Source organism: Zea mays, chromosome 2 (assembly GCF_902167145.1).
Source record: "Zea mays cultivar B73 chromosome 2, Zm-B73-REFERENCE-NAM-5.0, whole genome shotgun sequence".
NCBI classification, from domain to species: Eukaryota; Viridiplantae; Streptophyta; class Magnoliopsida; order Poales; family Poaceae; genus Zea; species Zea mays.
The window spans coordinates 240,629,235-240,645,126 of NC_050097.1; the positions used below are offsets into that span (position 1 = coordinate 240,629,235).

The 15,892-nt window shown below is 43.8% G+C and overlaps 2 protein-coding genes and 1 non-coding gene across 3 annotated transcripts; 1 reads left to right on the top strand and 2 right to left on the bottom strand.

The window, feature by feature from the left end:
• Positions 1 to 704: 704 nt before the first annotated feature.
• On the top strand, positions 705 to 10,455 carry LOC103648264 (putative EDM2-like family protein). Its single transcript, XM_008672753.3, has 12 exons — positions 705 to 1,106; positions 2,355 to 2,778; positions 2,854 to 2,950; positions 3,238 to 3,282; positions 3,947 to 4,146; positions 4,983 to 5,079; positions 5,167 to 5,262; positions 7,431 to 7,672; positions 7,844 to 7,924; positions 8,006 to 8,413; positions 8,686 to 8,773; positions 8,885 to 10,455. Exons 2-12 carry the CDS (start codon positions 2,366 to 2,368, stop codon positions 10,136 to 10,138), a joined length of 3,021 nt encoding a protein of 1,006 aa, XP_008670975.1. The 5' UTR covers positions 705 to 1,106; positions 2,355 to 2,365; the 3' UTR covers positions 10,139 to 10,455.
• A 387-nt stretch (positions 10,456 to 10,842) lies between these two features.
• On the bottom strand, positions 10,843 to 11,039 carry LOC111590951 (U2 spliceosomal RNA). The gene has a single exon (XR_004856741.1). It is a non-coding gene; the product is annotated as a U2 spliceosomal RNA (small nuclear RNA).
• A 1,688-nt stretch (positions 11,040 to 12,727) lies between these two features.
• On the bottom strand, positions 12,728 to 15,892 carry LOC100273402 (uncharacterized). The gene is made up of 4 exons (NM_001147839.1): positions 15,754 to 15,892; positions 15,548 to 15,646; positions 13,529 to 13,686; positions 12,728 to 13,056 (listed from the first exon to the last, which is right to left on the bottom strand). Exons 1-4 carry the CDS (start codon positions 15,836 to 15,838, stop codon positions 12,958 to 12,960), a joined length of 441 nt encoding a protein of 146 aa, NP_001141311.1. The 5' UTR covers positions 15,839 to 15,892; the 3' UTR covers positions 12,728 to 12,957.

Sequence of the window (15,892 nt, forward strand, 5' to 3'; positions counted from 1 at the left end):
ACATTAACCCAATGGACTCCATGATGTTTGAGGTTGCTGAATTGGATGAAGCAGCAATGATTTATCACGTTATCAATAAAAGAAAAAGTTATTTGTTGGTTTTAAATGTTAGTCATTGCTACGAAGTAACATGATTTGTATGGAGCGCATCTAGCTTTTATTGATGTCTGACTTTAGCAACCACTTCATATTTTGATCTATCTTTTTATAAGTTTGAGTTCATGTGACTTATTTTAGAAATTTGAGCTCACAAACTTCCTCTTATTTGGTCTCTGTATGGTGGAATTATGTCATTTTATAATTTCTGTTCGTTCAGTCAGTCGTTGTGAACTCTCTTCTAATCGCTCCCTTTATTGGTCGTATTGTACCAAGACATATTGGATGTAGTAAACAACAACATCAGTTAGTTAAATTTAAAAAAATATGTAGAGAGCGGAGACAATCAATAAAAAATTTGAGATTTTTTTGGTTGATAGTTTACGTGGATATTGTTGTGAGCCGTCGTAACGCACGGGTAACCGACTAGTTCGTTTTGGATGGATTGGTCTATTCCTTGTTTTGCTTCAAGCGGAATAAAACAATCTGGTTTAGAATCCGGTCCATGTGTTCTTTTTACCCGAATCAAGAATAAATCTGTATGATTTTGACCCACACCTGGATGGATTCCTGGCTATAGCTAGGAATGAGTGATCCACTGGGTCCCGGGCTGGTTGGCTTGGTGGCCTGGCTTTGATTCGGGTTTGCGGAACGGGGCTTTAGGGCCTCAACCATGTAAGGACTTATTCAGTTATTCCCATTATATATGGATTAGATGAAATTAGAAAAAATTTAAAAGAACTTTAACTTAATTGGAATTTAAACACATCTAATTCCATTCAATCGGAATAAGCCTAATACGGTTACTGTAACACAAACGGCCTATCAAAAGGGCCTAAACCACGTAGTACGGTTACTGTAACTCCAAAACCTCCCTGCCTTCTCTCCTTCCATCACCGCAACTCCAAAGCCTCTTATCGTCTTCTTCCATCGCCGAACGACGACTGGGCCCGCTGTCGCTGCCGCCGCCGCCCTACTTCGCCACCTTCGCCGGCGACGGGCACCACCAGGTATGCCCCCCCCCCCCCCGGTCTTCCCTTCCTGCTGCGCGAAGCCGTGCGCCCAAACCGTAACGTAATCCGTTGATACGTCCTCCCCTTGGTCCTCACTTCTTGCTGTGCGAAACCGTGCGCCTAAACCCTAACGTACCTTTTGTATCCGGATCTGAATCTAGTTACAAGTGTATATGCATGCAGTATGCCTACTAACCTCGATTTCTTTGAAAAAAAATCGGGTGTCCTGCATTCAAGGGCGGCGTTAAATATTTTTAGACAATGGAAAAAATTCAGTTCCAGCCTTTTACAGTTGCTTGTATACGGCCTTACAAAACAGTCCATACAAATCTTGAACGAACTAGAAGTGGTATAGAAAGAAAGCCTGAGATTTGTGTGGACTGTTTTGTAACATTTTTATCCCACAATTAAGTCAGAACGTCTCTTTCGTGTGGACTGCATTTGCATTAGTGATTGTGTGGCGTTAAATATAGTCAATTTTATCCCACAATTAAGTCAGAACGTCTGTTTCGTGTTACTTCTTGTGCAACATTTTTATTTAGTGGTAATTTCATGTGGAGCGTCTGCAAACTTAGACCACTAAGGGCTGGGCCGGCTGGTTGATTCTGAATTCCCCCAAATCTTTCACCCCCCTCATTGCCAGTAGTTTGATGGAGGTTGTGTAGGAATTTTTCACCCCTCACGAGCTTCTAGCTTATCGGTTTGTCTTATCGGCTTATCGCTTAAATTCTTTATTGTAAGTCTGTAGTTGCAGCCGAGCAGTTGGAGTGTTAAATATTTGATGTATTGCCATGAGATGTCAAATACTCAAACTACAATATCAAATTAGTGGGAAACTGTGTATTAACTTTTGGGTGATGACTGCTTTGTTAGTAACATTATCAAGCTAGTTGCCTTGCAGGTTGCTATATTACGAACACTTCAATGTGTGCTCTTATATTCATGGTTATTCACCTGATAACCACATGTCATATTCCTGTTTTCAGTGTATTATTTCGATTAGTAAGCTAATGCTTCCATAGATCATTAGTTATTGTTTACTGCATTTTGTCTTGTTGTTAGCCCTGTTCTGAATAAAAGAGTATCTATTTGTTCTTGCTTTTTTTTTGTGCAAAATGTCATATTGTTTGGTCTCCGTGAAAGCAAATTACCAGTGTTCATTTGCTGTAACAACTTTGATAAATTTAGGCTTAATAGTGAACTAACTTCTGTCAGATTTCTTTTTTTTTTCTTGCTTCAATCAAGTGTGGACTGTAATGTTTGATGATGATGATGATGGAGTGGACCCACAAATTGAGGATGTCAACAGATACTACTTTGAGGATGGTGAAGAGAAACCAGTTTGTTTCAGTATCTTGCCTTTCCAGTTTGGTGAGGACGATAGCGAGGCAGTTTTCCTCAGAAAGGATGTTTTCTTGTGTGGATTTGTGGATAAAAATCTTCCTGTGTACAAGGAGGTGGTAGCTTGGAAGATAAGGCTTGACAGTGAGCATCCCAACATCTATGTGCTTTCTATTGAGCACAAGTGGATAAAGCTGTTGAAACCACGAAAATGCTATGGAGACATTGTTCGATCAACATTGATTACGGTGCAAATGCTCCACTTTTTTGGGAGAGGGGAGCAAAGAAGTTCGAATCACCTTTGGGATCACCTTGATGAAGTTTTTGGGTATCCATCTACATGCTTACTTTGTCTTTACCCTCGAGTATATGCTTATAATGTTTATTCGTTTGTCTTTTGAAGTAAATACAATCCTAAACCCGTGGAGGATGACTTGATGAAGCACCATACCCTAATCAAGTTGTTTGTAGAGAAAGATCAAACCTTGATGAAGTCAAAGGTACAAGTTACTTTGCCCTACCGCCCTACTTTCTACTCCCTTTCTTTTTGAGGGAAATACACACAGTAGGGAGGGCCCTTGTATTGCCTTTGAAAGCATGGTAATTTGATTTCAAGTTGAAACTTTACATAATCAACTAGAATTTCCACCCTCAATTTGTTTGCGTGGAAGTTTTTATATAATTTCGTCATTACCTTGAATAATGGATCTTATTGATTTTTCAGAGTCATGAGACAAGTTAGACGAGTGGCATGGACTGATTTTTCTCCTTTTTTGCATATATGCAGATTCTTCAAAGGCTCATTGAGAATGGCTTTAAGAGAACTAAAAAGGTATGCTAAGATCTATATGTTAGCTTTACAAACAACAGTGAGAATCATGATGTAGGCATATTTGTGAAGAGTGACAGGGAGAAGAGATGTTGTGGGGCACTTTCATTTTGTTTCCTAACTTAGTTGCTGGGCTGCGGAACTTCAGGATGCGCCAGCAACTTGTATGGCGAAAAGTTGTTGGGGTTTATTCAAGAAAGCTTTCATAGTTCATGGTTGAGTCAGAGTTTTTTATAGTCATGAAATCAGATTGATCAGGAGGTTCCAAATTAAGTTAGATGACATTTATCGCTCAAATTTATAATGTGCACTTCTCTTGTTACTATGTTCCAATGTCCATTTTACTCTGTCCGGTAGAAATAAGTGTCGTTTTGGACACTGATTTAGTCCCCAAAATAGAACTTTGACTATTTCTTTAATACATTTATTACGAAGGATAGCAAAAGGCCAAAAGTATAGTGTTATTGAACTATTTTGTGTGACCCTACTTATAATATTTTTCAAATACCCAAACTTAGTACATAAAAAGTATTTTGTTATCAGAGGTTGGAATGGTTGAATGCACACAACCCAAAACGACACTTATTTAACTTGAGGGAGAATTTTTTTAAAACATATTCAGGGTTTTTCATGTTTCACTTTTCTTTTGAATGAGCCTATTTTAAAGGCCTTAGGTATGGAAGCACAATCCATTGTTAGTGACGGGTGGCGTGCTAGAAAAAATGATGATAACAATTATGGTAACAAAGATGACAGTGGTGATGATTGTGATGGTGATGGTAGCAGTGATGATGGTGATGGCAGCAGTGATGATGATGTTACCGATCAAATATGTGCGCTATGTGATGATGGAGGACATTTGCTTAGGTAGGTGCACAAAATTGACTATCTGTCTTTTATTCCATTTCTTGTACATGTGCTCCATATCTTTATCCATGCCATGATCAATATTATTAAGCACCTTCCACTTGGATCAACACCTTTAACGCTTGCATGAAATATGGTCACTAACAGTATGCGAAGATTAAGGCAATAGGCAAGGGGAAATAAGGTTAACGTTAAAGAGATAACAGAAGCAAAAGGTAGCAGAGAAAAGAGAAAGGGGAAGATAGATAACAATGGCCACCAATTCAGCCTAATTGCAGCTAGATCCACCTTGCTTAATCCTTCTAAGTCCCATTTCCTAATCGTAGCAGTCTCCCTTAAATTGTCTCCCAATTTGAACACAGTTGGTATATGTGAGCTATAGACAAAGATGCAATAAAGAGTGGATCCAAAAGCTGTGAACCGCATATGAGGCGGACTAGGATGCCACGCCTAAGTTTGGGTGTTTCAACTATCAACTTTCAAGATCACTTGTGCCTCTTATTTACACTGTCAGTTCATAGGCTATGAGTTGTCTCCTTGAATTTGTACAAGGTGAATTTACTTTATGCAGTTTCACATTAAGGGTTTGCTTCTGGAGTAAATGTGGAAATCTACTGAATTACTTGTAAGATCAGCGAGTTGAAGTTTTGATGAACCATAACAAGGAAAAACACTTATTACTTTCTGCATGCAAGTGACAGATGAGGATGTCTTCCACGATATCCATGGAGTGTTCATTGTGTTTTGTAGCATATAATGTTTCTGTCTGTAAGCTCTTGTTGGGTTATTAAATCAGTTCGATTATATACTTTAATTCTTACAATGATTTAATTCAGCTGTGACGGTCCATGCAAGAGGTCTTTCCACCCCACAAAGAAAGATGGCAGAGAATCTAAATGTGAAAGTCTTCATTACACTTCAGCAGAAGTAAAGGTAGCTTCTTGAAATTTTTACTCAATGGTGCTGCCAGCCTTTTCATTTTCCTGGCTTTAATTAGTGACATGTCATTTTTGTTTACAGAGAATTGGTACTTATCTATGTGCAAACTGCAAAAATAAGCAACACCAATGTTTTAGATGTGGAGAGCTTGAACCATCCCATGGGCCAAATGCTAAGGTATACTGAAGCCACTATGCTTAGTATTTTTTTTCATTTAACAGACACACTTTTTTCTTGAACATAAAGGAGAGCTGTGTATCATTATATGAACAAGATATAACTGAATAGAGAAACCCTTACAAAACATACACTAGCACGGTAGCACCCCATCACACTCGAACAGCTAGATCGCCTATGTTACACCACAAAGCACTACCATGACCAGGAGGAAAAAACACCTCTAAACCCCTCAAGTGACAAGGCAGCTAGATAAGCAATGCCTTTAGCCCCTGCCAAACCCCTAATCTCATCTCCTCAGCAGCCAACAGTGTGATGCTCTCAAATTTTGGTGAGGCCCCATAAAATGCACAGCGATTAAGATGATTCTAAATGGTCCAAGTTTTGAGAATAGAATTTAGACTTGCCAAACCTGTCCGATCACCTCTTCGTTGATTCTAGACCACCAGCCATCAAAGGAAGACTCCTGCTGAGGGAATTTAAGACAGTGTTGCTTATTTCCTATCATAGTTTTCCTATTTTCCTATTCCATTATGTTTTTGAATTTTAGTATTCCCTCCATGCCACATGGAATGCTAAACTAGTGTGGAAACAAAAGACAATATTATGGCACTGGGCCTTCGCAGCGGTACATGGCCAAGCACAGCAGTATATGCACGACAAGGCAGTAGCAGCATGGTACACATTACAGTTATTGTTAGCTACTTTAGAGCATTCCAACAAAAAGTCCTTTATTTGAGTCATCAAAATTAAATAGGACTTGATTTGAAGTGTTTAGGACCACAAAAACGTTTGCAGCTCCAACAATTGAGCCATATATCATATTATTAGGAAACAAATCATGTTATTTGGAAAATAAAAGATTAGGAATAGTGTACCAAATGAGGATAGGGCTCCGGTAAATGGGGTACTATATTTAGGAGTTAGGACCCGAGAGACCGAGCCCTATAATCATTCGATGAATTTTTGTAAAATAGGGCCCCTTTTGGAGCATGTTTTTGGTGTTAGAGTCCTATATTTCAAAATAGGACCCCGTTTGTGGCTCATGTTGGAGATGCTCTTAGAGCTTTAGATATAATAGATTGTATGGCTTAAATTCATGTATGCGACTGACCTATCAGATTGCACATTGCTTAGTTTGGTTAGGGGTGCAGCCTATTTAATAGGCATCCATGTATTGGTGTGGGTAAGCAATGTAGGCCCTCATGTACTATCTAGCAACATTCTTCTCTCTTTTGAACATCATTATCCTCAGTCACTCTTCCTATATTTTAGAGTTACATGCATGAGCAGCCCCTGAAGTCGTTAAGAGGTGCCACTTTGGTCCATGAACTTTGAAAACACATTTCTAAGACCCTAAACTTGTTAAGTGGTGCACCACAATGGTCGGTATGGTCCAGAAATAGACCTGGCGGTGCACCATTTTACAAGTTTAGTGATGTGTGGTGCACCATGAAACAAAATTAGGGGCCCTAAACCACATTTACAAAGTTCATGGGCCTAAAGTGGTGCCCTTTTATAAGTTTAGGCGCCGCTGATGCATTTAACTCTATTTTACTACCTCCGACCCAAATTATAGGTTATTTTGGCTTTTGTGATATCCTGGCCCAAGTGGATTGTGTGATATCATGGCCCAAGGCTTAATAATATTGATAGAATCCTCATACCAACAAGGTGCATCTTCTTTTTCGGAAGCCTGTCTCGAAAAAACCTCTGGCTTAAGCATGCATAGCCCAGAGCAATCATGGGATGGGTGACCGACCGAGAAGTCTTCTCGGTTGCGCATGAGGCCAAAGTGTGCACAAAAGGCTCGTGTTGGTTTGTGGGGATGATCTATGGTCCTAGAGGGTTGCCAGAATTAAGTACCGTCGGTCTGAGAGCGGACGGGGTGTTACAGTTTTTTGGAACATAGTATTTGCTATCCACCTAAATATATGTTATGTCTAGATACATAGCTTGTGCTCTCTCCATTCAATATTTGCTATGCACACTTAGATATATACTATCTCTAGATACATAATAAAAGTAATGTATCTAAAAAACCAAAATGTCGTATAATTTGGAATGGAGTACTATGTATTTAGAAAGCCAAAATGACCTAAATTTAGAATGGAGGAATTAACTGCTAAATCTATTTTGGTCTTAATCAGTAGCGTACATTCTGTTAGGTCTTTCAATGCAATCAAGCATCTTGTGGATATTTTTACCACCCTAAGTGCATTGCACAATTATTGGATCCTAATGCCACTGATGGTGAGTTGGAAAGAAGGATTATGTCGGGAATGTCATTTCCGTGCCCCATACATTGGTGTTTCAAATGTGGCCACATGGAGAACAAAGCTCAAAGAGCACTTCAGCTTGCAGTGTGTAGACGCTGTCCAAGAGCATATCACAGGGAATGCCTTCCAAGGTACTGTTCATCCAGATTGGTTGCTTAGATTGTTTAGTTTGTCTAGTTGTGCTGTTCTTATGCCGTCTAATGTATATTCTAGGGACTTATCCTTGTTCATCCAGATTGGTTGCTTAGATTGTTTAGTTTGTCTAGTTGTGCTGTTCTTATGCCGTCTAATGTATATTCTAGGGACTTATCCTTTGGAACAAAGGACAAGGATGGTAACCAACGCGCTTGGAAGCTTTCCGACACAATTTTCATTTACTGCCTGTAAGTTATTCCTGATTTGTTTGCCATTATTTTTCTGCAATTGCTGCTCACAGCATTTGACTTCTGTTAAATATCGTGCAGAGATCATGAAATAGACAAGGATACTGGCACAACTAGTAGGAACCATATAAAATTTCCAGCTACACCTGAATACACCAAAACAAAAGGGCTTGGTAACAGCAAAGGAAGGATGACTGGCAAAAGGAGAAAGAACAAAAGGAGAAAGAACACTGACCAATCAACAAAACCTACAGATTTGCCAAACAGGTTGTGTGGAGCAGAAAGTGAGCAAGCTGACAATGTAGGTGCAAAAAGCACATTGCCCCAGATTGTTGTAGAGCCTCACTGTGCAGCAAAGCACTTGAAGGGTGATCCACAAATTGCCAAACAGGGTGTTGCTGCTCGTCAAAATGGTGCAGAAACTATGAAAGGGCATGAAAATCAATTTGGCATTTCATTTTGTGTTGCAAGTACTGAAACAGAGAAGAGGTAGCTCAGTGTCCTTTTTCACCTGTTTTTTTTATACTTTTGCCTACAGAATATATAGATTAGATTAAAAATTTCAACTTGTGACTTCAACAAACCTTATCTTTTATATTTTGGCTGGCTCTAATGTACAACTACCAATATTTTCTTTTGTAGATAAATTTTTGGTTTGCTGTATTGTTCCTATTCATTCTTTCTGTGGTGTAGCTCAAGTGGCAATATGCCACAAGAGTATGGCTAACAGTTGACAGGGGTCTGTTGGTTTTTCATTTCAGGGTAACATGTTTGGCACAAAGGGGAACATGTTTAGGGACACAATATGATGGGCCATCAACCAAGGGCATGTATGATTGTTCTGTTCAGGTGCTTATAGACTAACACGACTAGCCTATTAACATCTGCAAACTGTAATCTATTCTTACATCTGTACAAGAAAACATGTTTTATGTGAACTAATTGGAAACCTTGTTGCAGGACACCCCTATGGACGACGATGTTGAGTTGGATAATGTGGCCTGCATAATCGCGGTGGATAAATATGTCAATGGGAGGGGGAAAACACAAGAGGACTACACTAGAAAAGAAGCTGCTCAGCGCAAAGACTCGAGTGAAAATCAAGGGCAGAATGATGCTCTAGAGCTAGACAACCTCCGGATGGAGATGCAAGCTGACGAACGTCCGTTAGAACCAGGAAACAAGAGGGACAGGAAGTGGCAGAAAAATGTATATGGACTCGGATCAGCTTCGGGACAGAAGGAAACCTTGTCCAGGAGAGAAAATCCACGGTCAGATAGAGGGATGGTCCACAGTAACGACAGCAAAACAATTTATTACAGGAAGGGTGGGACGGAAGTCGATAATGTTGATGACCACCCTTTAGAAAAGCAAGACCACCAGGATACATCAAGTGACGGATCTAAAAAGAGAAGCCGACCAGTGGACAACGCATCTGGTGGCAACAGACCATACTTGGATGAGAACAAGAAGCGTAATCTCAGAGAAGATGGAAGATATGCTCATTATGAAGACTGGAGAAGTGAAAGGAATACAGCAGCAGACACGTCTGGATATAAGGCCCAATCAGAAGAGAAGCCTGTATGGACAAACACTCGAACAGGATCAAGGGAGCATTCACTGGACAGGCAAAGGATAGAGTGCGGTGACAGCTATCGTGGAACCTATAACAATAGACAAAGACATGAATGGCTGCACCCGCACGCTAGTGGTAATTCCTCGAGAATTGGTTGGGATGACAGGAGGCAGTGGAGTTCATCTCGGTCACCATTTCCTTCGGCTGAATTTGGTGGTGACCGTTCCTGTTCTCGTGCCCATCCGAGAGGTTCTAAATACAGAACCGGCGGGAGGCATGATCACCCCCAGTACCTGGGACTGGGAACACCTCAACATGGTACAAGTAGACCGCACCACACAATGGGCTGGGACAGGGACACCTTCCATGATCACCAGCATGGCAGAAGACCGCCGCACCACACAATGGGCTGGGACAGGGCCCCCTTCCGTGATCACCAGCATGGCGAATACGACGACTCCAGGTATGGTGAATATGATGCAACTGACAATGGTCCTGACAGCGCGCATCGACCCTACACGGCTGCTGGCGTGGCTGGACGTTCAGCACCGAGTTATCAGCTTGCTGGTGGTTATGGAGAGGGATCAAGGGCTTGGCGGCCAGTTACGGACAAGTACGCCCCATGGCCCTTGCCTTGACCGCACAAACTAATATTAGCCAAGGAGCCAGAGTGAGCTACAAGAACACCGTTTGCTATTGTCGGAAATGCTTTCTTCGAGGACTGTCTCAGTACGGGGAATTGATGGGTCGGTGTTGAAACCCAAATGATATCTGCCTTCCAGTTGCTTGCTTTGCCTATCGTAATCACTGCATGTTATTTCACATAAGCAGCTGGATTCTCAAGTTATGTGGGCGGTGCATTTGAGTTATACTAGATGACAGCCTGTGCATATTGTTACTGAAGTAAAATATCTTTTTTATTAGGTTCCCCTTATCTCGCTGTGTTGTTGGTCAATGGTTATGGACTATCTAGTTTGTCAACCCCATTTTTTGAAGAAATTTTTATTTTTTAAAGAAAAATCAGTTCATTTTAAAAAAATGAGAATCTCTGAGAAAGTTGATAAACAAGCCCTTAATTGGTAAAAAGACTCTAATGAACTACGTGTTTTAGTCCCAACATCGTGATAGAATAGGGTCACTTTTATAAGTATTTGAACAACTGATTTTCTGTCGGTGGTTATAACGCTCCTTCAAACGGCAACGCAAAAATTGTTTTACAATTCGGTTTTCATCTCTATGAGTAAAAAATATCAATAGACTTAGCCCCAATCCGTTTTAGCAAAATTTAAATTTGCCCAACAAATAGACTTAGTCCATTGATAAAAAGTTAATTTTGTCTTGGCTGGGGTGCGCCATGCTCGGGCAGCAGTGCAACGTCCGAGCGACACTCAAGGACCCCAATAGCAAGCTATTATGATGGGTTCTCCCCCGTAAAAAATAAATTTAATATCGAAATGAACACATGGTTCACATATCAGATATTAAACTGATAAGAACAGATACTACACTTGATCTTAGCCAAAAGGCCGAGAAAGGTATGAATGTTTATGGTGTCGAGGGCCTTATTTTATAAGCCACCTCTGCCTCCGCTCGCCCAAATCCTCCGGGGTGGCACTAATAAACCGAGACGCGCTCCACTCACCACACACACACGCAGGCACGCCGCTATTTTGGCAGCGGACCGCTGTGGAAATGTGGTCGTCAAGGCCCATCAATAACTAGCTCACCAAAGAATCTGTCGGGCCTGATTGATGCGGCCTCCCCGTGCCCTGCGGACGCGGATCTCGAGTGACCTGACGGCCTGACGCGCAAGCGCAACCAATGATGCAAAAGGTCGCAGAAAGCAGTGGTACAAAGGTTGCAGGACAGGACCAATTAACGAGCAGAATCCAAAGCTGCTCGTTCGGAAAACGCACATGGATGGATGGTTTGGTTGATACGGTTGAAATCTGAAAGGTACATGGATGATGGATGGATGGAAGCATGCATGGTTTTTTTGACATGGACATCTACAAACTAGCAGCATATATATACATCACGCACATCGCTCCAAGCGTGATGTGGCAAAACCAAGAACTCGAAACACACACTCAGACGGTCAGGCCAGCAGCAGTGGAGTGGACACAACTTCCGCCTGCGAGAAGAAGGGGAGCACTTATAATAAATTCTAATAACGACTCTGATCAGAAGCGGAGAACGAGACGACGAAGAAGGTGGTTTCCAGTGGCCTGCCCTGCCCTGCGCGGCCGCTAAATGGACAGACAGAGCGGGCACATGACGAGGCCGTTCTCGTTGCACCCGCCGCGGCAGCGCCCGCCGCCGTCTCCCCCCGCCTTCCGGCTGCCGTCGCAGGCGCCGCACACCACGAACCCGACCCCGGCGCACGCGCCGCACCTGCTTCTCGCCCCGGCCTCTCCGCACGGCAGCAGCGGGGCGAGGCGGCCCTGCTCGTGGAGCGCGAGCACCTGGCCCGCGCCGCCGAGGTCGCGGCCGCGCACGAACAGGCGCGGCGGCACCGCCTTCTCCCCGGCCGCGGCCCACAGCTGGTCGCGCAGGCCGCGGTCCATGGACACGTCGCGCTCCTGGAACGGCGCGCCCAGGCTCTCCAGCAGCGCGCGCACGCCGTTGCAGTCCTCGAACGTGCGCCGCACGCCGCGCAGCGTCGTCGTGTACAGCACCACGCCCGCTCCGCCCTCCCCCCCGGCGGCGGGGAACCCCAGCAGCGGGTCGCCGGGCGACGCCGCGCGCCCGTCGTCCACCAGCTCCCACGCGTCCAGCGGCTCCCGCGCGTCGAAGAAGGACGCGTCGCCGCCGTGGCACTGGTGCGCCGGCTTGGTCGGGGAGCGCGCGCCGTCGCCCGCTGCCGAGAGGGACGACGGCTTCAGCGCGCGCAAGATGCGCGCCTTCAGGGTCTCGATGATCATGGCGCCAGGCAGAATAGGAACGGACTCTCTGTCAGCCTGGCGCTTTTCTTGTCCAGCTTTGCCTCTGGATGCGTGTGGGTTTTGGTTTGGCGATGGTTGTTGTGGGGAAAGTGAGGAGGAAGAAGAGCAAGAGGTGGTGGTGTGCGTGGTGGAGGGAGGCTGCGCGGTCTTTTAACCGCATCGCACCATGCCGTTGACAGGTCGCTCACGGCCGCAGCCATGAGCCATATGCCACACAAAACGGAAGCGCCAGCATCTTGTTAAGAACGGCTTTACGAACAACAACAACGACGCCATTAACGTAGGCACAAACACAAACCGGCTTTATTGTGAGTCTAAAAAACACGGGCCCCATCAAGCGCTCAGAGTTCCATTACATGGTATCAGTGACTTTGCTTTACTGTGATGTTCAACTCCGGATAAAAACGTCTCAGTTGAACACAGACACCCACAAAAAGTCATAGGATACAGAGTGTGCTTCACGTAATTACATCCATGAGCTGGATGCCTCTCGTGCCCGGGCTCGGACGTGTTCAGCTGGACGCGACGAAGCCGATGCTGAACCCGAACGAGATGCAGCTCAGCTCCTCGTTGTCGTCCCCGACAATCTTCATGTAGATCGTGTAGGAGCCCTGCGACGGAGCGGAAAGAACCTCAGAACGCATCAGTGTGCATGAACAACGTTTGACTGACACCAATCCGAGTCTGAATATCAGGCGCACAATCTGCCAGGTCCTAAGAAAACACAACAGAGGGAATCTGGGGGTTTTCCTGAACAGAACTAAAAAAAAGGACCCGTTCAGAAGCTCCGTGATTTCCTAGTTTCAAGGTAAATACTGTAGTACTGGAGAATACCGTAGTTTTATAGGCTAGCTAAAAGATGTTTCATTGACCACTTCCAAAACTCTGTTTTTTTTATCCTATGGTTTTGTTCGATACTGTAGTGTTTCTGTGGTATTGGATACTCCACTCTTGACCCAAGTTTTCTCTGCACAACCCAAAAAAAATTATATATGCTATGGTATTCTAAACCACAGTATTAGAAAACAATGCTGCCAAACAGGGCCCAGACGTGCGATTGCTGGCTGTGCGGAGAAGTCTCACCGGCGGAGTGAAGCCTGGCAGCGTCTGCTGGTGGGACAGCACGAAGTCGCCGGTCGCTGGGCAGGAAGTCTCTCCGCAGATGTCGCGGGTCTCCGAGTGCACATAGAAGAAGAAATACTTTACGTCGATGACCAGCTTCCCCTTCTCGATGGTTTTATCTGGAAAATCCATGGAAATCATTATCTCTTCGCAAGGATATAAGAGACTTCATTTTGACAACTCGAAAAAAAAACTAGATCCCGATCCCATCATGACATGGTTTGGTACTCAGATAACTTAGACCAATAAAATGCATGCAAACAGTGGAGTCTTTTTTTTTACAAAGAATAAGATTGATCAAACAATGTGGCATACCCCTGCAGCTGTGCCGCATGCAAATGACTGGTGCAGGTGACCGACTTGCCACAGGGCGCGCATATGTGGCATGTTCAACTAATTCAAAATATTTTTGAAAACTAAATACATCAGGCACAGTAAAATTTGGACGATTCATTGCAGTACATGACTAAATATTATGCATATGCCAGTATTGTGGCACTTATTAGCATGTCAGGGACGGAATATTACTATGGTGCGGCTAGAGGACAAATTACTCTCGATCGTTGTTACTACACTCCGAAAAATCAGTCAGTCATACCATAACTTGCCATGTGAAGAGCAGGATACGAAACACAAAGATGACTCAATTAGGTGGATCCTCCGTAATATATTTTATTACTATTTTTTTCAAAAATGGGTAAAAGATGCTACTTCTTACGGTGCAATCAGTGACTAAGTTGATTATCCTGTTGTTCCTTCATAGAAAGAAATTCCGCAGCTCTGTTCAAAACAAGTTCGCTGAAACAGATGCTAAACGGATTCAACAGAAGAACTGAAGTTGCACGCAACTACCAACTATATGAATGAACCACTAAACAGAGACTGCCAAAAAATCACATGCCATTTTACGATAGTGTTGCGCATGGCTGAGTTATTCTCAACAATGTTCCAGGCAGCATTAGCAACCTACTATTTCTCAAAGCCAAGTGGCAGGACAGAGTCGTGTTCCATGTTGTAGTCTTGCAGGCTTAATGTGATGCTGGGCACATCAGAGCAAGCGACCTTACTACTTCACAAGGACTAATACCGTCCTGCCTTGTAGTGGTTCACTATGGTACTAAAAGACATGTAACAAGCAATCCAACACTTCAGAAATGTTTTTTTCGTGATGGTGTCATGGAAAGGACTATTTTAAGTGTAGTTGAGTACATGACTGGGATTACTAACAAACAGCTACATGCAGAAACATTGAACTATCAGATGGTAGTCTTAAGATAAACTGTAGCTGTAGCCACTCAACACTTTTCAGCCTGCTAAGCACACCAGCTATCAGCTAAAACTACACAAGTGCATGCAGAAACCAAACCGAGAATGGAACTGTACATGCGAGAGAAAAAGAAAAACAATAGGTCCAGCTGCTCTCCAACAATACCCAAGGTAAGTACTACGCCTCCAAAGTTAACATACGAGCGAAATTCAACTGGACCTAGTACTACTATGATGCTATGAAGTTCATCACCAATTGCTAATTTCTTCCAAATACCCAAGTACTGCAATGAATTCAGTGAGCAAAGTCTTCAACTACTCCTGCAACCTACCACCTCAAAGAATTCCCCCAAAAGGACTAGCTAATTCGTCAGCGGCTGGTATAGTAAGGACGAATAAAGCAGGAAAATCCCAATCCCCAATAGCGCAGGACATGCACAAACAAAAAAATTACATCCAGCAACAGCGCCCAAAGGTACCAGTACCCCTGCGTACTTAAATAATCTAGGAAAATTCCAGCTAAAATTCAGTCCCGTGCCGAACTTTTTTTGACTGGTGATTACTAGTTCCCATCGTAGTCCTAAGTACGTATGCCAGAAATTCATGACGGAGTAAAAAAAAGCCCAGCTATTCAGTACTCCGACAGCACACAGCAGTAACATCAGCAAGCATGAAGCGTAAAGACGAAGGGGCTACATCGAATTTAAACTGTACCAGTAGAAGCGGAGATCTTGAAAGTGGCGGGCTTGCCGGGTTCGACCGGATCGGGCAGGATCTGCACCCCGCTCACCTTCACCGGGTAGTCCTTCTTACCTGCAGGCCACATCAAAAAGCGAAATCTGCAGTTACAGGTCTACGAAATCTGCAGCTCCGCCCTCCCCCGACGACGGAGCGGGCGGCGTGGAGGCGGCGATGCTCACTGCAGTAGTCGACGTCGGTGGCGACCGAGGCGGTGGGCAGGAGGAGGAGGAGGCATGCGGCGAGGACGAGGTGCTTGCTCGCCATGGCGACGGCTCGAGGCTGCGCTGCCTGCGTACTTGTTGCGTGCGGTGCGAGGAC